Raw genomic sequence first — 23,420 nt, 5'->3', positions numbered from 1 at the left:
AGAGGGAGCTCATCCGTCTCTCCCCAGATTCGAACCTGCGACCTGTCGGTCTTCAGTCCTGCCGGCACAGGGGTTTAACCCACTCCTAGCTGGTAGAAGTGATAGTTCGATATATTTTTGGACAGCAGTTTCCATAATTTGTCACTGTTGGCTATGTGAATTAGGGCAGATGATCCAGAAACTTCCAGAATGCTACAGCAAAATATTGTTTTGCCTTCGCAATTAAAAAACTAGAAAGAAGAAGTCAAATAGCTATCTCAAGGTGGAATGTTCGGAAAATAATCCAGCCACTAAAGAATCAATATCTCATGTTACCAGCATACTTCTTAACAATACCTTGAAACTGATGAGACTAACAGTAAACCCTGTCAAAAATTATCATTTGTCACAGGAAAGTATTTTTACAACCTAATACAGCTTTCTTCATCTCTGTACTCCTACCAAACAATACGCCCTCCCCCCCCCCCCGCCCCCAGTAATTAAAATGATTGAAACAGCACCAGCAAAAACAAGGTTACAAATGAATGATAACATTGTGTGTTCCTGTCTCTTCAATGTGAGTGAATGTACCATGGTGATTCTACAATAAACCTACATCTGGAAAAAGTCCAGAAAGCTTTCTCTGCCTATTTAAAAACAGGGAGCGGAAGAAAAAGCAAATCTTGTGTATTCTGCTTTCACTAGCAGACTAATAATAAAGGTTTATTGCTGAGAGCTGGTATCACATTGGAAACTGAACAGACCTTTTGTACAGTCTCGATTAGATTTGCTTGCCAAATTTAACCTAATTAGTTTAGTTACTTATTTGGTTTGAGGCATGTTGCTCCAGGGCTGAGTGTGGATTCTGTTAATATTAATTAGATGAGAAATGTCTTGTTTAAGGAAGCTGCTTGAAGATTCACTAAATAGTTCCATATGCCCCCTCTGAAGCAGAAATCTTAAACTCATGGTCTAAAAGAGGACAGTTAGGGTACTGATCATTGTACTGCCACCAAACATTGTCCAGACAACAGAACTGTACAGTCACTCATAACACAGGTTAATTAATTAAGTCCTGAATTAGAAAAAAATTACACCTATTCATAGTGTAGAAATGGGAAAGATTTATTGCATTTGACTTATTGCAGACCTTGGGAAAAGTGATTTTTGTAGCTGTAGGATTCAGTGAATTGTAGCCCACTCCAAAGTTACTTTCCCAAGCTCTGATTTATTTAAAGCATTTGCATCCTGTCCTGTTAATAGACTGTTTGTATTTGCTATTTGTCAGCAAGTCAGCTTCATTTGGTAATGTAATTATTTATGAAGTTTCTCCTCAATCATAGCAATGAAAAATTTCAGCAACTGTGTTCCTGCAATTAGAAAGTTTTTGAAAACAATGCAATTTTCAAAGGCCAGTTACTACATTTTCATATCCCCCACATTTTACAGATAATAACTAGGGCATGTATGACCAATTAACACCAGAGTATGGTCAAGATGACCAATGTTGTTAATGAAGGAGAAAATGCAAATGGGGGGAGGGGATGAAAGAGTTTACTTTTGCCTGATCCTACTGGAATAGGTAAGATCCTGCCCTCTTCTCTACTCTCTTCTGCTGATTTAATTGAATGTAAACTTCTGCACATTTAGTTTGTAGCAATTGAAATATGCTGAGGACAAAGAAGTATCATGGGAAGAGGAAGAAAACCTAAAATATTTTAATAGCAGCCAAATAAGTAGGATGGCAGGGGATTAATCAAATCATGAGGCAGCATTTCAAAGAAAGTACACTCATGGAACCATGGATCTGTGAATTAGCACTAATGTACCCATATGCTGCTTGCATGACTTGTGTGATAAAGCCTTACATTTCAATCTTGTGTAAAGAGGAACCCATTCATCTCACTATGTTTCTTCTAGCTACATTTTGAAACAAGACTCTTGCCAACCTTGCAGCCAACATACATTTTTGTAATTGTCAGGCATGAAAGCCTATCACATTGGACTGGGGAGGAAACTGGAACACCATCAGAAGCCTTCTCAGCATAAAGAGGAATTATTGTTTGGATGTGCTTCAACAGTCTTACTTGGCTTGCCTAAGATATGGTCTTTGGGGATGGGATACATCTTCCTCACTTAGACTATTTCTGACACTAAGAACAACTGTCAGAATTTCCATTCTCTGACAGCCTCCTGGGTTGGCTCTCCTGCTGAAGCCATCTGGAATAATCTGTTTTGCCGCATCCCTTGTAGAAGCAGGTATGCTTTCTTCCTGGGGTGATTCAATAGTCTGGACTTTGCAGAACTGCTTTTCATGAAGGATTTCATTCTGTCTGTTTGTTTAATGATAAACATCATTCTTAGCATTTATATAGCATATGTTGAGTGCTCAAGACACAAACCTGTGCACTCATCTTTGTCATCCTGAGAACAGAACCACATTCTGAATTGTATGTCAAAAGCAGTAGCACCAAATAATAATAATAATAATAATAATAATAATAATCTTTATTTATACCCCGCCACCATCTCCCCGATGGGGACTTGGAGTGGCTTACAAGGGCCCAAGCCCGGCCAACATATTACAGCAATAAAATCAAAATATAAACAGCAAACAACAACAACATCAGAATTACAAAAAAAGAGTCATTAATGGCTTCAGTATCAATGGACCTTTGAATCCTTTCTGTGTTTTACCCTGAACTTCAAAGGTGTTATTCAAGGCAATGAATCTTTTCCCTAAATAGATTTTGTACCTCGGACAGCTTTTTAAAAATGCAAAGTTCAGTTTGGAGTAGATTGAGGGGCGGAAAGCTCTCAGTTAATAAATGTCAACAACTGCATTGCTTTCAATAACAATTAAAGATCTGTTTTGCTAGATATTTTCTAGCTGGTCACATTATCTATTATGGTTTTCAAATGAATGATAGTTTACAATGAGTCCTTACTATCTGATGGGATTTTTTTCAAAGCCCCCCTCCCCCCGGCCTCATTGATACCAAAATTTGTGGATGCTCAAGTCCCATTATATGCATTTACATAGTAAAATAGTGTTCCTTATATAAAACGGTGACGCAAGGTTTGCTTTTGGTTTTCTTTTTTAAAGATTTTAAAGTCCATGGATGATTATAAATATGTGGATATACAGAACTCCTGGATATAGAAGAGCTACTATATATCATTGCTGTTGCATAGGGTTAAATGGCATTCCTATTTAAGATGATTAATAGGAAAATGATCTAAAAATCCTTTTAAAAAAGTAAAACCATACTCTCTCAAATGTCAGGCTACAGAAGTTTTGATCCTATTTCTAAATCCTATAGCAGTACTGATGAGATAAAATCCCATCCCACTGGGTATCCAAGAGGCCATGTGTACTGATGAAGTCTTTTCACAAGGACCCAAAGTTTTGTGAAGAAGCACAAAAGTAGACAAAGTCATCAGCCACACTCACTGCAGTTCAATGATTTGGATCCTTATGAAGCTATATTTGAGAAGACACTCATTACATAGTTTCCCTGCCTGTTCAGCCTTGCTCAGATGCTCTCCTGTATTTAGACAGACTTGGGAAGCTTCAGCCATTAAATGCAACAAGGCAGTGAAGGCTGAAGCTTCCTGTAGTAATTTTCATTATATCTCCCCAGATTATGTTGTTCATTAAACCCATCTGCTGTAAATTTTTGTGAAAATATAGGAGTTTGGAAAACTCACTCTTTTTATTGCATCTTCTAAAATCTCCCACTCAAAATGACTGGCAAGCAGATCTGGGAACTGCAATACCAAAAAACCCTTATACCCCTTTCCACTTCTTGAAACTATATATAGCATTCTTTGGTAAATTTGGTTGGATAGATTTAGATCTGCTGGCCAGATGGATGTTTGTAAATCTTTGTTAGGGCATTTATATGTAGTACTTCTTTGAGGAATAAGTTCCTTGCAGTGTAGCCTGAAATTCCCCACACACCACATGACTTCAGCTTATGGACTCTCTATTCTTTCTAACCACTGTCTTGAAGATATCTCATACCATCAGTCTTGAATATGTGGGTGCTTTTTAATTGCTTGGTAGTAAATATCTGCCTGAGGCAGCAAATATGTCCTGAAGGTATAAAGTATGAAATATAATCTGTACTTAATCATATTTGTTGTACATCCACAAAGCCACTGGTTGGTTCTAACTGTATTAAGGAGGATATTGAGGTATGGGGTTCCAGGGTTAACTCAAAGCAAATATAAGGTCTTTTGGGAAAGGCAAAGGTGTGTGTGTGCAGATGTAGAATGATTGTTGAGGAAACATTGTAAGGAAAGCATTCCTGAACATATGAACGTATGATTTAGTTGTCGTGTGCCTTCAAATTGTTTCTGGCCTGTGTTGACCTTAATTGAAGCCTATTTATTTATGTATTTTATATCCCACTTTTCTCCTAGCAAATATCCTAAAACTGTGAAATAGAACCAAGAAAGCCCTATCACAGTGTTTTCAAGGCAATACTTGTTTGGTAGAGGTTGGCATTGCCTTCCTCTCAGGCTAAGTGTGTGTGGCTTGCCCAAAGTCACCCAGTGGATTTCATGGCCAAGTCAGAAGTTGAACCCTTGTCTCTAGAGACATACTCCACTACTCAAACCAGTACACCAGTTATTACTACTGATCTAATTTGAGATAACATTTGAACTGGAATATTACAGATGTTTTGTGTCTTATGTTAACTAACAAGAATTATAGGTGGTGCTGATTAATGGATTTTGTTTTTCCTTTGTCCCTTAACAGATGAGAATAGGAATTCACTCAGGTTCTGTTCTTGCTGGAGTTGTCGGTGTAAGAATGCCAAGGTATTGTCTCTTTGGTAACAACGTTACCCTAGCAAGCAAATTTGAGTCGGGAAGCCATCCTCGTCGTGTCAATGTTAGCCCTACTACATACCAGTAAGTGTTCAAATCACATTTTATTTTTATCCTAATCTTTTTTTAAAAAAAACACATTTTATTTTATTTTATTCATTTATGAGAAAATATATATACATAAAATGTAAAAAAAGAAAATGAAAAGCTATACTACCAAGTACAAAACATTACATGTTTCCAACATAGAGTTCACTGAAGGATACTTTTTAAGAATTGCATTCAACAAGTGGTAGACATAATCGTTTTAGTCTGAATCAGTATGCAAAGAGAACTCATAACACTGTTGAGATGAAATGAAATGAATAAATTGGTAGCATAAGCTTTTCTAGACTTAAGTCTAGATCCAGGGAAGTCATGCTACCCCCTATCGTGCCTTGGTCAGACCACACCTGGAAGACTGTGTCCAATTCTGTGCACCACAATTGAAGGGAGATGTTGACCACCTGGAATGTGTCCAGAGGAGGGCAACTAAAATGGTCAAGGGTCTGGAGAACAAGGCCTATGAGGAGTAGGTTAAAGAGCTGGGCATGTTTAGCCTGAAGAAGTGAAGGCTGATAGGAGACATGATGAGGGCCATGTATAAATATGTGTGGGAAAGTCATAGGGAGGAGGGAGCAAGCTTGTTTGCTGCTGCCCTGGAGACTAGAATGTGGAACAATGGCTTCAAACTACAGGAAAGGAGATTCCACCTGAACATTAGGAAGAAGTTCCTGACTGTGAGAGCTGTTCAGCAGTGGAACCCTCTGCCCCGGAGTGTGGTGGAGGATCCTTCTTTGGAGGCTTTTAAACAGAGGATGGATGGCCATCTTTTGGGGGGTGCTTTGAATGCAGTTTTCCTGCTTCTTGGGAGGGAGTTATACTGGATGGCCCACAAGGTCTCTTCCAACCCTATGATTCTATGATTCATCAGTTACATGAAATGAAGTGTCTGTAGACAGACCTTTATAGCTATGAATGAGCAGGCATTATATAGGAACTGAACTTGTCACTTCATCACCATACTCAAAAGCTTTGCATCTCTATTGTTATTCACACATATCACCTGCTCATAATGTTGTAGCTAAAATCCTAGAAATTTTGAAAACATTGATGATTATAGAAAACATCACGAATAATAATAATAATAATAATAATAATAATAATAATAATAAATGTGTTATGATCAAAAGATCAGGTGAAAAATATCAGTGAAAACAACACAAACCTGTAATGTGTGCAGCTGAAATTATGTGTCCAAAGTGTTATTGCAAGTTGGTAAGAAGAGTAGCTCTGAATGGAGTGCATGTGCATTAGAAAGTACAAAAAGTAAATTAGCATTGATTTTTAATCTTGTAATTATATTAATCCAGTATATGAAATATGGGCTTATGAAACATGTTTTTGTGCTTATATCTAATTGCTGGGATATTCTATATCTTGTATCCAGCTACAGGGATATTTTTAATAAGAAATGAAACATGTCTGCTGAAATATATTATTTGCTTTAAAAGAAACAAAATGTCTTTTAAAAGAAAAATACACAACATTTTATAGACAGTCACTTGATCCCCCCCCCCCCCCCGGATGATATCCGCTATTGTGGTCTGCACCCCTCACATACTTGGGATACTACTAACAACACATTTTATAATTTTGAGTATAATTGGCTTTCTTCTGCTGTTTCCCCTTGGTTACAGTTCACAGACTATTCACCATAAGGATACAGCTTCTTACTTAGAATTGTTGAATTAGAATGTTAGTCCCCTTGGGAGGGAAATGAAGACTGGTTCAATGAGAGGGCAGTCTTCTTTAGCAGAATTTGCAGAGAAGTGCACTGAATTGTCAGAGGCTATTTTCAGTAATGCAAGGAAACAGGCAATATTCAAGTTATATAACTTCAAAGTTTACTAGTGATATTAGAGTATATATTATAAATATGTAATGCATATATTGCCTTGCTCCTGACTAAGTAAAAGAAATGTTTCAGATTCAGGTGCCGTTCTAGAAAACTGGCACTTACCATCTTGAAGAAGAAAGAGAGGAGAGAGTCTTTATCTTTCCAGACACCATAGTCATCAATGATCTCACATGTTGAGGTCATTGATGACCATGCATTACAATTTACAGTTGAGCAAATAGAGGCAATGTTAATAGGACAGAGTAATGCACATACAAGTAGGTCCTCTGTGGCATCTACACAAAAGGGGGGAAACCATGAGGGAATACTTTTCTAGGCATTTATAGGGTTTCCAGTATGATTCTGCGGTCAACTTTCACCAGAAACTGACAATAGAATCACACTGGAGGATCTCCAAATGTATAGAGAAGTGATGTCTCTATTCATTTCTAAGTCCTTTAACACAATAAACTTCTGGCAGAAGTTGACCATAGAATCATGTTGGAGAACCTAGAGCTCTATTAATAATCAAGTTCATGACTAATGAAATCTGCAAGAGTTAAACCTGCAAATGTGGAGGGTTGACTATACCATTTAAAGCCCACATTTCTCAAATAGGATTGGGAGAGGGTTGTGTGGAGAGAATATTCAATTGAAGCAGCATTTATCCAATAATAATATTAGTTCTTATTTCTTAGATTTGTCGACTCTAATTCATAGTGGATTTTTTTCAAGATTCTTTCCAGTTTAGAGATTTCTGATACTATCTAGTGGTCTCAATCCTAATATTAGCCAGGCCCAACCCTGTTTAGTTTCTTAAATCAGAAGAGATCAGTGTATTTAGCATGCCGATTAACCTTGACCTCACCAGCTCTCTTCAAAAATAAAGCAGATACACTGCAGAAAAAATGGAAATATCACTTATTCTTTATCTGTTTTAACAAATTTCTATCCAGCTTTTCAGCACCCAAGAGATTTTTAGACATAAAACTGACCCAATTTTCCTTGTTGTCCTTGTACTTCTATATTACATTAATTCTTTGAATGCTACATTGCATTCATTTTTATCTCATTATTTTGACTGTGGATGGTTGGTTGTTCTGAGGGACTTTTTTTAGAAATAATTTTTATTTAAACATTTCCAAATAAAAGTACAAATTAAATTCATACTAGGAGTGTGGGGGTGAGCGAAAAGAGAATGAAGAGGAATAGTTTGAAGATAGAAGATATGTTATTGGTTAGTTACATGTTTACAAATATCTAATATGTCGCAAAGAAAGAACAATGAGTATGGGGGTTATTGGGTATGGGGATGTTCTTTAATATTCCCTGATCCAAAATCACCTTTCAAACTATGAGTGTGAAAATCTCTCTGTCTTGATTTTTGTATTTTCCTCCAAATCCAACTTGAATTTTCCTCCTATCCTACTTTTGTATCCATCATTGAGATTGTGGAGTATTTCACATGCCATTTTTGTGCATTTTTACATATATTTCTTAAACTGGGTATTTATTTACATGTTTAATCTAGCATATATGCTAATGTAAAAATCAAATTGAGGACACATTTTTGGTGCCAAAATTATAGAATTTGACTTGACCCTCAGATTAGTTGAGGGTCATTCCACAGAGAGGGCAAAGAAACAGCATTGCCTCAGGGAGGCAGCTGCCCTAGCTGCTGGCATTTTTGCACCTAGGCCTTGGAAAAGCCCAGAAGTGGTGCTACAGCATAGACAATAAAGGAGGTTCATGCTTCTTTTAGGTTCTCCCAGGATGGACGGAGCTCTTGCCCTTCACCACTCTACTGGAAGTGGCATGGTTGTTGTTTTTTACATTAGAATTAGAAAGGGATTATAACCAATTGTTGAACTTGGCCAATAAATCCTGTTCACCTATGAACATAGCAATTCCATTCATACAGGGAAACCCAGCCTTTTATATTACAGCGCTCACTAACCCCTCTTACAGGAGAGCCTACATGCTGGCTAGATTTACTATTATGCCATCTCCACTCCATAGAGGAAGACTCAATGGTCTACCGAGCAATAAGAGGCTTTGTCCCTGTAGCACAGGTCAGCTGGATTCTATTCCGCATATTCTTCTGCACTGCCCACTTTACCAGGAACCAAGATCTAGCTTACTAACACACATTATAGATTCCTTGAAAAACCACAATGACCCAGACAAAGTAATTATGCTTTAAAATTGTCAAAATTTTAACTGCTGCCTTTCAGTGGCAAGATTCCTGAACGAAGTCTGTAAACTGAATGTGTAGCAAATGTGAAGTTCAATTTTCTATGGTTTATTCTGTATTGTATACCTTTTTGCTATGTATATGCCAATAAAGGCTTATTGGATTGGATTGGATTGGATTGGAAAATAAGAATTAAGGCATAGTACTTACATTGACTTATGGGAAGTCAATCCAACTTCAAATTGTCAGGCAACCTCCCTTTCACCAGCAAAGGGTGATGGACTAGAACCCTGTGGCCCTCTAAAAGCTGTACCTTCTTCTATCTACTCACTAGGTAAGTCAACAGCCATGGCTTACTTTTTAAAAAAAATCAGTTTTTAAAGAGAAAGTCCTGCGAATGTTTCTCCCTTTGGACAAACCTTTATGCTTTCTGCTTTCTTGATGAAAAGACTGGCACTTGCATCTCACTATTTCCCCACCTATGGTGATTTTGAAATACAATGGGTTCTTGATATTTGCTGGGGTTTGGATCCAGGACACATACAGTTAACTGTGGACACTGTTAACTGTGGAAAATCTGTGGATAATAAGAAAAAGACTTTATTTATAACCCTTCCTGTTTCCCCAAGTGGACTCAGAGTGGTTTCCACATAAAAAAGGGCAAACATTCAATGCCATTAATGAAAACACATAAACCAAATCAAACTAGTAATACAATAACATCAATATAACTTACAATAACTAGCCAAAGTAAATAAATTTAAACAGAATAAAATAATTAATAAATGCTTAATAAAACCTCATCTAATACATTAACATCATAATAAAAATATGATCGCTAAAGTATATTAAAGTTATGGGATGGATACTCAGTCCCATTATATACAATGGTGTAATAAAATGGTTTTCCCTTACATAAAATGGCAAAATCACAGTTTGTGCTTTGGATTTTCATTTCATCCATGTATACAGAGGGGCGACTAAATGTCTTTTTTCTGGTGTGTAACTTGTTTACTGGCTTTTGCTTTCTATTTTTGATAGCTCCAAGTATCCCTGCATTTATATGTCCCTGTAAATCTCTGTGTAATTTTCTTCACCCAGGATGTGACGCACCTAATGTGCTGGAATATAAAGCAGTTCAAAATTGAAGCTTCAGAAAGTAATTAAAAACTGGCAAAAGAAATGAAGCCCACTCACTTCAGATAAAAATCATGCAAGGAAACACATTGAATTGAACAAGTCACAGGCATGTTGAGTAGGACCTGATGGCAAAACGGGATGTGATGGATCATGATGGATGAGCAGCAGCAGTGCAGAGACTTGGGAATACAAAGCAATTTAGTTTCTTTTTAGCCAGAAATAGTTCTCTTCTCTGCAAATGCTGTTATTCCAGGATCCACTCTACTAAGGCAATTTCTGAAGCAGAATATTAAGGTCCTAATTTTCCTATTGAAATTCCAGAAACAGATTGTTTTGGTCTCTCCTCTCATGTAAATTCATATTCTTTGACAGGTCCCTAGAAATCAGAATATGATTCATGTCACCAGAATGTGAATTGCAGCATGAAAATGATGATCTTAACTATAGGTGTTATCCAGTTAAAGAAATTTAGTCAGTTTTTCAGAAATACTTGAGCTCTTATGGACATTGAAGGGATTACAAATTGAGGATCTGGCATATAAAATCTGTGTCTAATGCTACTGATATGTGGTTCTTGCCTTCATGTGGCTGGTAGCACAACACCCTGCTTTCCTTCTACAGTAGAATAAGAACATTCTGGTTTACAGGCAAGATCATCAACCAGTCAAAGCTGACAGCCAGACAAAATGTGTTCGCTATTTCTCTATAGAATCCATGAATCATGTGGCATGTGCCACCTGGCAGATCTGTTATCTTTCTCATATTTAAAGAAAAAATGTTTAGACTAATAATTCATAAACAAGGTTGAATATACCAATTTTGACTTTTGGATACATCATATGGTCACTTTATTTAAATCTCCCAAATGCGGAAAACCTAAATGTGATCTCAACACAAACTATGGTTTGTGGGTACTGTGGGTTTTTAAACATTGCGCCCGGAGTGTTGGGCTATGACTCTAAAACATGGTAAGTTAAGGCGAACCCAGATCCTGGGGGATCCTGGGGAACAGTCGGATTGAAAACAAATCTTTCGGCTTCCTGGATTGAAAATGGATTTCAGTTCTCCCAAATCATTCCTGGATTTTGGTGGGGGATTTTGGCCCCCACCAAAATCCAGAACACCGAAACAGATTAAGGTTTACCCAGATTGCAAAAGCTTAGTAGAAACCATACTTTAAGTTCCTTTAGGTTTAAGCATTGGTCTGTGACCAGGTTTGATGCCCTGCTCAGCCATGGAAACCTGGTGGCTAACCTTGGGTAAGTCACAAAAAAAGAGGGAAAGCAGTGACTGAACAAATAAACAACAAAGAAATAATAATAATATAGTTGCCAAAATCAGAATGACTTGAAGGCACACAACAAAATATTCAGTAAAGTTTCTGGGTGTCTGTGTGTGCATATAGACTAGGACTTGGAAATATTGCCATTCTATGCTCTGGCTCACACACAGACAAATACAGCCATGTTGCACCTTAATAGTTTCTAAAAGGAAAAACTATCCCAAGACAAGAAATCCGTGGTCAGTGTTGCTCAGCTGTCATCTCACAATGTCTTCATGGTAACATGGCTTTTCCTTTCTTTCTTTCTTCCTCCCTTCCCCTCATACACTTTTCTTTCCCAGTGACTTTACAAAAGACTATTTCACCTAGCAGCAATCAATCCAGTGACATCACAGAGGGGCACTTCACCTAGCAAAACCCTTTGTGGTACAAAAATACATACATACTTTGACTTTTATATAGATAGATAATAATAGAATACAAATATAATAGGGTAGGCTTAAAATTAATACAATAAAATTGTAATAGTATAAGTTTAATAACAATAGGATACAAATGTAAACATTAAACTCATGAATGTGGACTTGTGATTAAAACGTAGACAAACTGAGATAAAAGTATATTCCGATGGATCAAGCTGCATTCATTCTACAGCATTTTGCATGGAGACATACTAGTGTTAAATTAGAACTAGCTTTGACCCTGCATAAAAAATGAGTAAAGGAAGTCCCCAAGTAATGAACAATATAGGTTCTGTAGGTTTGCTCATAAGCTGAATTTGTTTCTAAGTTGGAAGAGGTACATTTTTAAAGTGTAACTCCAGACAATTATCTGTCTGTCTATATCTATCTTTGGATTGCATAGGGAAGAGTTAACACACTGTGATAGTTGTTTTCCTGCCTGTGTCCCTGTTAGAAAGATTTCAACTCACTTTCTGTTCCTGTGACAATTGGATTTTGAAAAATATGGCTTGTTGTAGAAACAAGGATCAGTGAGAATGCTTCAGTTGAGACACTTTTGTCTCATGATTACTCTTTCAGGAGTGAATTTACCTTCCAAGGGGTAGATTTCTCTCACCTCCTGTTGTTTCACACCTGTTCTTAACTATGGGTCATTTGTCAGTCAGATATTTGTAACTCTGGGACTGCTGTACTCCCCAACAGCAAGCATCTCTTTAATATTAACTGCCTGTACTGTTGTACATGGGATATTCTACAGTGCCAATATAGATAGTGTTTCCTCGTTTCATGAGGTGTTTTCTTTCTTCACAGCCTTACCACCCTATGAGATATTTCACCACATGTGATAAGACATAGAATTACATACTGTAACAATTTGTGAAGCAATCTGTTCTTTACATTCCTTTCTGGCCATAATGGAGTCCTGATATTTTAGTTGACGTGCACAGGCTAATGCTTTCTGACACAGTAACTATAATCTAAGGTCCTGTGTGGGCACTAGGAGTCTACATTGTGGGCAATTAAAAATAACAAAACCTGTCATCCTCAAAGTGGCTCTTTCCCTTGACCATAATAGGTTATATGCTCTGTTTTCAGAGACTCTGCTGGATTGTGGCTGCCAGTAAGAATCAAATAATTTCATGCACTACAGTTGCAGAAACTTAAGCCTTCCCACCAATTCCCTGAACCCTCCATTTTAAAATATTTTTAGGTGTGACTCTAAAACTATTTCCACCAAAAGACAAGAAATCACAATAACACCCTAAATTGACTTTCTTCCCCAAATGCCTCACTTCTACCCAGCAGACATATTGTGATTCAGATACGTATGTGTGACATATTGGAAGGTCAATGAAAATTGTCAATTTGTGTTCTGTAGCTCACCAAAGAATAGACAGGTTGACACCACTGTCCTGCTGGAAATACGGATTACCTGTAACGGAGCAAGAACCGTGTCGATAGATCCTGCAAGGCTAGATATAGTCATCTCCTGCCAGCAACAAATCTATAGAACTGCTTAATTTTCCCAGTTCTGCTACTTTTTTAAAGGCAAAGGCTGATGGGAGTCTGGTGCCATCAGCAGTTGGAGAACCATTAATGCCCTGCTTTAACATCTTGGGGGCATGGTTTTGAGTTTCAAAAGTGGAATTTCTTCTCCTGGTCAACCAAGACAGATTAGCAGTTTATGCTGGCCTATGAAGTATTCAACTTCGTGGAAAGAAATACACCTCTGTCTTACACCCTGACAGAGCAGAATTTGGACAGAGTGACAGTTACAACATCACTTCATACAAATTTGCATATATTTTTCTAAATGTTGCCAACTGTTTTTTGTTTTCCCTACCCACCCTGCAATCCCTCATATGTTATCCTGAGGCAAAATCCCAAATTAACATTCCTAGCAGATAATTTGCTTATCTTTCAAGACATACAACACGCTCAGTATCATCTACAATCCCCTTTCATGTCAGTATGTCCTGATACTTTGGTCCTGGAAGGAACAAGATATGCTGGTGTCACCTTCCCCTGTTTTTCAGGAGGAAATTCCCTACAAGTGAAGACATGACAATTCTAAAACCTGTATTTTACTAAACTAACCCAAGCAGAGCCATATTGTTTCACCTACACCTCTAGTATGTCTTTGGTTGGCCATTGTGCGAACCAAATTCTGGACCATGCCTTTGGTCTAGCATGGATGATCTCATGTGTTATGATACAGTTCAGTGGTAGTATGTACGCTTTGCATGAAGATGGCAAGTTAAATTACAATACCTTTTTTAAAAAATTAAGTAACCTAGCTCCTAGTGTGCACATGGTGCATTTTGGACCCCATTTTTTGGGCCTTTGAAAGTCTCCATCAGTTTCCTAAAGGTTTTCCCCTCAAACATTTTAGAAAACTGTTGGGCAATTTTTCCTCCAAATCAGACAAAAAGCTCTCCAGAAGGATGAAAATACTCCCTCTGTCACCAGCTTGAGAGGTTGCAATTGAGGTACTGGGGCTTACTGTGGGGAAGCTACAGCCTACAGATGGGTCTTGCAGGGTGAATCAGCTCCTGACACCCATGCATTTGTCCCCCCCCCTCTCCCCCCCCCCTCTATCTCTCCCCCTGCTCTCTCTGTGATGACAGGCAGAAGAGATCATTCTGGGCAGATCTATGGTCTGAATCTTGCTGGGGAGCTTCTTAAATCCTAGATAGATCAAGTGTGATGGCAGGAATCACACTGGGAACACTTGTTTCAGAGCCTGCATTATTCTTCTTGAATCAAGATAGTACTCAAATGATTTCTTTACAGTCCATTGTGAACCTACGGGAGCAAGATTCTTTAGCCAAGGTACCCTGAAAGATTTAATATTGAAAAGGTTCATCTTGTTAATATCTATGCAATGTGGCTAGCTTTGTAAACAAGTCATTCCTGTTATTATATATTTTTCAAAAGACAGACAGTTCAGGTAACTGCTTTTCTAAAAACTCAGCCAGTGAGGTGTGAAACTGAAATAATTGCTTATTTTAGTGATAATTTCTCTGATTTTGAAAACTGGATGAATTATTGTGGTGGAAATTAAAGGCTCTATAATACCTATAGCAAAGTGCTCTAGGATGTAGATGGATGTAATCATTAATTGCTCTGACATTTGAGAAAACTCAATAGCTACCCCCACCTTCCACTGCCCCATTTGCTAATCTAAGCAAATGCTTATTTTGGTTCTCTGCAATTTGTTTGTTTGCCAATGTGAACTAAATGTTTATTAAAATGTTAAAGTGGTTAGGCTGAAAAGATGAGCTAGTGACCCTTGATCTACCATCCTCCATGACTTTCAGATAAACATGCAACTGGCTTTAACTGAAAAGTGTTGAGTGGGCTTTGGGTGACATCACAGTTCTTCTGAAGACTTACTCCCACATGCAAATATCTTATTCTAAATTCAGTAAGTTCACCCATATTTGAACTAACATATATTCTGTCTAAGATCATTACAACTATGGCAACCTCTATGCTTTCTAATCCCAGTATGCTTCCCTGATAAAGCATTTAACCCCTAGTCAGTCAATTATAACAATGAATCCAATGGCTGAATTATGATAGTGGATAGGTTTTGGAAAGGATGCTGGCAGGCATCCTATTGGTAGAGTAGAATCATGGAAGAGATCACAACAGCCATCTGGTTCAACACTCAATCAAAGCATTCCCAACAGATGACCATCCAGCCTCTGTTTAAAAACCTCCAGAGAAGGAGACTCTACCACACTCTGAGGAAACAAATTCCACTTCTGAACTTATTTCTCTCAGGTTGGATCTACACTGCCACATCATCCAGTATCTGATCCCATATTATCTACTTTGAACTGGATTACATTGCTCGATAATCCACTTCATCTGGAATCAGAAACTGGATTATCTGGCAGTGTAGAAGGGGCCCCAATAAACTCTTCCTAATGTTTCGATATAATCTCATTTTGCTAGCTTCTTTGTGAGAAAGTCTTACTGAAATCAAGATATGCTGATCAGCCTGACAACCACAGCATTCCCTTCATCTACCAAGCTTGTAACATGTAACACTACCCACCAAAAAGGTAGATAGGTTAGTCTGGTATGACTTGTTTCCCTACCCCACCTCCACCTTTTTTTTTAAAGATGGGGACAACCATTCAATAAATTATTTAATGGTGATTCAACAAGTAATAAACCCCAATGAATCAATGTGTCTACTCTAGTCAGGATTAACAGTAGGATTCAGGTTGTTGTATTTACATCCTGATTCTGTACTTTCCAGAAGCATTTGCTTGGTCTTTGTTTGATTCCATCGGCATCAGGATGAGACATTTGGCCAAACCCAATAGAACCCTTCTCATATTCTTAGATTTTATTTATGCCCCTGCAGAGCTGCAAACATCATGTTATATTTCTATATCTGGTCTGGCATTTTTCCAGTCTTACCTGTGAATCAATTAGGCCCATCTTATAAAGGAGGAGCCCCCAGTGGAACAATGGGTTAAACCCTTGTGTCGGCAGGACTGTTGACCGAAAGGTCAGTGGTTCAAATCCAGGGAGCAGGCTGACCTTCCATTTGTCAACTCCAGCTTCTCATGCCGGGACAAGAGAGAAGCCTCCCACATGATGGGTGTTCTCTGGGCAACCTCCTTGCATACAGCCAATTCTCTTGCACCAGAAGCGAACTGCACCAGAAGCGACTTGCAGTTTCTCAAGTTGCTCCTGTCACACACACACACACACACAAACCTTTAAAGGAATAGCTGTTTGTTTCTATCCATAACCACAATACAGATTATAAATGTTAGCATTACACATAGCCAAGGACAGGTTCTCAGATGAAAAGTTGTCTTACAATATGTATCAGAAGCAGCCAACAGCTTCTTTCACATGATAATCACATTTGAAAATGACCTTTGTTAGCTTTCAATGTCTATGGTTTCTCTCTGATGGAAGCAAGATTTTAAAAATATAAATATAACATTTGCTGTTGCCTAGTAACTGTGCTGAACTTTGGGCAGCCCTGCTCCAATTTGCACCTCTCAAGAAAGTCAAGATGTAAGTCAGAAAGATTTACATTAGTTGCCTTTGAATCTCTTCAGAATAATAACACTAATAAAAAAGCCCAATTACCTACAGAATAAAACTGGATGTCTCATTTCAGTTTTCTATGAGTCAGGCTTTGGTTCCTACCATCACTTTATCTTTCACAAAACACAGACCTCTACAGGCATGTTATAAAACTCAGCGGATATTTAAATGAATTTTAGCATACTTTCTTGTCCTGGATTTAATTGTTATCCTTAAATAAGTTCTTCCCCATTCAGATGATAGAACTATAACTGAGATTCTATTCACAGCATAAAATTACAGTAGCTAATTTTCTAAATTTCCTATATTGCAGAAATGGATTACAACATAAGACACGCAGAGCTAAAAATGTTGCACAAGTGTTCACTCTTCCATTGTATAACCATCAATGCCATTTCCCACTAGCAATTTAAAGATCTAAGTTAATGGGCCCTGCTAGGTAACACTCCTATGCATGTGCAAGGATTTACATCACAGGAGGAAGACTGAGAGGAGACATGATAGCCATGTATAAATATGTGAGATGAAGTCTTAGGGAGGAGGGAGCAAGCTTGTTTTCTGCTGCTTTGGAGACTTGGATGCGGAACAATGGCTTCAAACTACAAGAAAGGAGATTCCATCTGAACATTAGGAAGAACTTCCTGACTATGAGAGCTGTTCAGCAGTGGAACTCTCTGCCCCAGAGTGTACTGAAGGCTCCTTCTTTGGAGGCTTTTAAACAGAGGCTGGATGGCCATCTGTCGGGGGTGCTTTGAATGCAATTTTACTGCTTCTTGGCAGGGGGTTGGACTGGATGGCCCATGAGGTCTCTTCCAATTCTATGATTCTATGACTTCTAAAACCTGGGTACCACTCTGAGAAAGTGTGGTTATTTGTGTGATACATTTTTCCAGCATAATATGTGTGATATATTTTGTTTTCCTCGGCTGTGGCTCTCCCTCCCTTATGAGATTAGATCTGCCCCAGCCCTCCTGATCTTCCAGAAAACACTCAAATCCTGGTTGTAGGATCAAGCATTTGCAGAATAGACTGATTTACTGGTGAAGATAAGGTTTTAGTGGACCACGATGGACAGATTTGGATGATGATTTGAACCGGCAAACTGTTTTAATGTATATTTTTAACTGTTTTAATGTATGCTAATTGTATTTTATGTTACACCTGTTGGAAGCCATCCTGAGTCCCTCTTTGGTGGTTGAGAAGGATGGGGTATAAATGTTCTAAATAAATAAATATGGGAATATTAAGAAAATGCCAATCCTATTCCATGTCCTCCTTCCTCCATCAACATCATGTAGGAGGAGGATTAGAACATATTTATTTATTTATTTATTTACTACATTTATATACCGTCCCTCTCAGCCCAAGGGCTACTCGGAGCGGTTAACAATCATAAATACTTTAAAATACTAACAACAATATAAACAAAAAAAATGTACACAGCATTTAAAAACATTATCAAAGCGTCTCCATATCAAATCATTGTCTGGTTGCGTCGTCAGTTGTGTAGGATTAGCACAGGTTGTCTGTGGGCTTTTAAAGCAGTGTTTCACAAACTGTGCTCTTCCAGATGTTTTGGACTTCAGCTCCCACAATTCCTAACAGTTGGTAAACTGGCTGGGATTTCTGGAAGCTGAAGTCCAAAACACCTGAAGGAGCACAGTTTTAGAAACACTGCTTTAAAGGATCCAGGGTGCTTCCACACAGCATAGGCTTTTAAAAAGCAGATGTGTGCTGGAGCAGTCTCCACAGGGGGTGGAGGGAAGGGAATCATGTATTTTTCATGAGTGTAGGGATATACAGTGATGCAAATATGTGCATTTTCTGGATGGAGTCAGGATAAAAGGGGACCTTTTACTCCGTGTTTTTCATCCATTGCAGTGAATCAGCATGGATTTACAGATAGCATCATGTAGCCACCCACCCCCTCTTAACCCGGTAAATGCTGTGTAGATGGGTGCCCAGTGTGGCTTTCTGGGATCCCCCCCAACCTCCTAAAGCAGGCATGGGCAAACTTTGGCCCTCCAGGTGTTTTGGATTTCAACTCCCAGAAATCCTAGCCAGTTGACCATTCATTAGAAATTATGGGAGTTGAAGTCAAAAACTCCTGGAGGGCCAAGGTTTGCCCATGCCTATCCTGAAGGTTCTGACAACAACAATGTTGGCCAGAAATATTGTTTTAAAATTGCAAAATTGCATTAAAAGGTGGTTTGTTTTTTTAAAAAATCATCTATTGGGCATGGGAGGTTTGGAAGAGGGGTCCCCATCGTGAAGTAGAGGGGGCGGGGCATAAAAAAACCCAAAATGGAGCAAGAGCCAACAAGAAATGACATGTCCAGTCACCAAAAGATTGTGACTGCAACAATGCCCTCTGATGCTCTGGAGGATCAGAAGACCAGAGGTTGATCAGAAAAGCCTCATAATCACTTCTAATGTAATACAGGCAGTCCCTGAGTTACAAACATCTGACGTAACAAATAACTCATAGTTAAGAACTGGGGTGAGATAACAGGAAGTGAATGAAATCTCTAGGAAAGGAAATTCACTCATGAAAAGATTATAATGGGGGAAAGGTATCTCAACTGAAGCTTTTGCACACATTCTTGGTTCCACAACAAGCAAAATATTTCATAATCCAATCATCACAGGGACAGAACCTGCAGAGAAATCTTCTGAACAGGACACAACAAAACAAACATCACACAGTTGTTAACCCTTCCTTGTGCTATTGAAAGCTTTTATTTGGATGGATGGATTGGATGGTTGTTATTGTCGCTTCCAACTCTTCGTGACCTCATGGACCAGCCCACGCCAGAGCTCCCTGTCAGCCACCACCACCCCCAGCTCCTTCAGACTCAAGCCAGTCACTTCAAGGATACCATCCATCCATCTTGCCCTTGGTTGGCCCCTCTTCCTTTTTCCTTCTATTTTTCCAAGCATCACTGGGATGGATGGAGTTACACTTAAAAATTTACCTGTTCTGACTTACAAATACATTCAACTTAAGAACAAACCTACAGAATCTTGTTTGTAATTTGGAGACTTCCTGTAAAAAAAGGTTCTCTGTGTCCTGATGTCTTGCAAATAAGAATTCCACTGGCCATAATCATTAAGACTCTGAGTAAATTGTACTCCACTGCGCTGGAGAGATACATATTATCTTATGACTTCTTTGATTGCAGGTTTGAATACTTGTGTGTTTTTTCCTTCACACTATTTTTCTTTCTTCAACAGTCTTAACATGCTATAATCTCCTTTCTAAAAGCAAATGCAGTGCAATTTCTTTCTTGACAGGTAAATGTTGTTTCCAGGTCCTCTTGTGTTATTGGGTTTCTTTTTTTTTTTTACAAAACAGAAAGAAACCAGGTTACTAGAGCAATATGAAGTGTGCAGGGAAATTATATTCATGTCAGTTATGTTAACACAGAATGAAGTGTGTAGGGAAATTATTGCTATGTTTAGTGGAGTTAAATTATAAGGAAAGAGAAAATAAATTCCACAGAGTAGCAACTTTGTAGTAGAATATTAACTTTTATCTATGCCTGTTAATACTAATTTTTGAAAGAAGAATAGTTTCCTTTGGGTAACATTGTGTTTTCTACTGGAAGAAGTCAATGCCAGTCAGTTCTGTGCACTCACCAATGTGTCTATACCTTTTTGTGAATTGTATCAAGCACAAATATATTGTGTTTACTTATCTAGGAAAACCAAAGGCATATGTTTGTCTTTTTATAATTTGGAATTACAAAGGAAGCATCATTTCATAAGATGTACTGAAAAAAGAGAAATAGAAAATATATTCAACATTATTCTTCCACGGATCAAAAAATCTATTTTCTAACAAACAAAAGACACCTCAGGAAGAATAATGAACTGGTGAGGCCTTTGGGGGTCTGCGATGGTATCTGGATATTTGCCAAGTATCAATGTCTGTTAGGCTGTCCGCCACCACCAACAAATCCTCCTAATGTTCCTCCTATAGTTTGCCAATCAGTGCAGGATTGGGCAGGAACACATAAAGCAGACCTAAATAAGGCCATCTGAAGACCTCTCATGAGATCTCCAGTTGCCTATGAATCCCATAATGGTCTAATACAAGCATGTAATGGTCTAATACAAGCATGACCATTACAAGCGGAACAAGAAGAACTTGTAGAGTTAGGACGAACAAACAAGTTTTGTTTGTTTGGAGTGTTATCTTTTTTCTGGTCTGTATGATTGTGAAAGCAGCAGTTTCTCCTAACGTTTCGCCTTCATCTATGGCTGGCTTCTTCAAAGTAGATCTTTGTTTGCTTGTTTTGTAACTGATGTAAAATTTACTGGTCTAGATCTGCGATAGTACAGTCAGCCTTCTACATTCAGTGGGGTTAGAGGCACAGGTCTCCCAAGCATTTGGGAAATCATAAGTTTGACAACTGTTATTTTCTTCCTTGAGAGGATACCAACCTGGGAACCTCCAGATGCAGCTTTTAATTGCACAGATGTCAGCTCTAAGGACCTTATCACATTAACCTACAGATATACATTCACATTGTGCTGAACCTGTGGGGCCCCATAGTGTTGCTGCCACAGTGGTGTGGTATGCTGCTTCCTCTCCCCTTTTGCCACAGAGCCCCGCTGGAAATAGCTATATGTCATGGAATGGGATCTATGCCAAAAGGGGATGAGAAGGTGAGGAGTTTGCATAGAGTGTAAGTCAGGTATGAGAAATTTTAGGAGTGAAGTGTAAAACTATCTGGAGAACTTTAAAACTTGTATGGCATAAATGGTGGTGCAGCTGATTTAACTGCTGAGCTGCTGAACTTGCTGACCAGTCAGTGGTTGGAATCTGGGGAGTGGGGTGAGCTCCTGTTGTTAGCCTCAGTTTCTGCCAACCTAGCAGTTTGAAAACGTGGAAATGTGAGTAGATCAATAGGTACCACTTCGTTGGGAAGGTAAGAGTACTCCATGTAGTCGTGCTGGTCTTGGAGGTATCTATGGACAATGCCAGCTCTTCCGCTTAGAAATGGAGATGAGCACCAGCTCCCAGAGTCAAACATGACTAGATTTAATGTCAAGGGGAAACCGTTACCTTTACCTTTTAAATGATAATCATGTTATTTGCCGCTTAAGCATCACATAAAAAAATATCAGAATGGCATGATTATGTTAACTTACACATTCCAATTATATTTTTACTGAGTGTAATTTCCCAGATGGCCTAGAGGTGTAGGAATCTCATATAAAGGAAGGACTTGCAGAGAAATCAAAGTGGTTTATATTAGCTAGAGCTGCTAATTAGTGGCTTACAGTGTTATATATACTGTATTGTGTAACCAGTCAACCAGTCAACCAGTAATTGTTTTATAATATGGAATTTTACATTCAGAACTTACATGTGGGCCAGCAGAGCTTGAACTGTTCAGTTCTATGAGAAATCTAATGAGAGAGAAAACCTTTTTAAAAGTACACTAGTGATCACAATTGATAGATTATTACCATATAAATAACTTTGGCTGGTTTAGTCTGGCTTTACTTGCAATTTCAGATCTAACTTTTGATCTGAAACTAATCACCTAGCAACATGGAGTATACCCACTTCTGTTTGCAACAAAGCATAGTGTTTTGTCAATTAATAATACAAAGAGGTGCAGTGAGTACATATTGTCTGTGATGGGTTGCAATTGATTTCTCATTCCAAATAGCACACTAAGAAAAAAATATAAGAGCAAATAGTGTTCTTATGTGTCAAGAGAATGAAATTGATTCTCATGTATGGAAGAAATGGAAAATCTCTACCAGTTTGCAGTACAGTGTCCCCTAGCTATATTGCGGTTCGTTTATTGCAGACTCGCTGTTTCACGGGTCTGCAATAAGCCGTGGGGAGCCGCAGGAGGGGGGAGGAGGACGAGGAGAAAGGGAGGGGAAGCCAGGCGCTAGGCCTTACCCTGGGGCTTGTCTTTGCCCACTCAGCAACAGTCTCGTCCTCTTTGCCAAGTCTGCTGCTCACCGCCTTGGAGGCCATCAACTTGTCCAAGGGGCCTCCAAGGGGATGAGCAGCAAACTCAGTGAAGAGGATGAGCCCACAGCCAAGTAGGCAGAGCATCCTTACTTCATGGATTTTCACTTATCATGGGTGGTCCTGGAACGGATCATCCACAATAAGTGAGGGAATACCAGACAATTGGATAAATTGTCATCAGACAATTGGATAAATTCCTGCCAACAATGAACAAGTTTTCTGAAGCCATCACGGAAGAAGTCAACACTCTGTTTCTGCAACAGCTTCTCACAGTTCTCTCAACGTCTTCATCAGAAGCAGATCTTCCAATAGCCAAGTAAAGCAGTAATGTGATCCACACATTCATGTGAAATGCCGATTATGCTTGAAATTTCTCTCTGAGTGATATGACGATTGTCCTGAATCAATCTGTCAACCTTTTGCTTGTGAAGCTCAGTGGTTGCTGTCACAGGACATCCAGCTCTGTCACGCAAGTCAGATGTTCCCACCTCAACATCTTTAAA

General features: G+C 38.6%; 1 protein-coding gene across 1 annotated transcript in view; it reads left to right on the top strand.

Moving 5' to 3' along the window:
* GUCY1A2 (guanylate cyclase 1 soluble subunit alpha 2) overlaps nt 1-23,420 on the top strand; it is a 207,739-nt gene that overhangs the window by 170,838 nt on the left and 13,481 nt on the right. The window contains exon 7 of the mRNA XM_060771014.2: nt 4,748-4,902. Coding sequence (XP_060626997.2) covers nt 4,748-4,902 — 155 coding nt within the window. The remainder of the gene's footprint in view (nt 1-4,747; nt 4,903-23,420) is intronic.

This window comes from Anolis sagrei, chromosome 3 (assembly GCF_037176765.1).
Source record: "Anolis sagrei isolate rAnoSag1 chromosome 3, rAnoSag1.mat, whole genome shotgun sequence".
Classification (NCBI taxonomy): domain Eukaryota; kingdom Metazoa; phylum Chordata; class Lepidosauria; order Squamata; family Dactyloidae; genus Anolis; species Anolis sagrei.
Note: the sequence above shows the minus strand (reverse complement) of the source record. Positions and strands in the feature narration are given on the sequence as shown.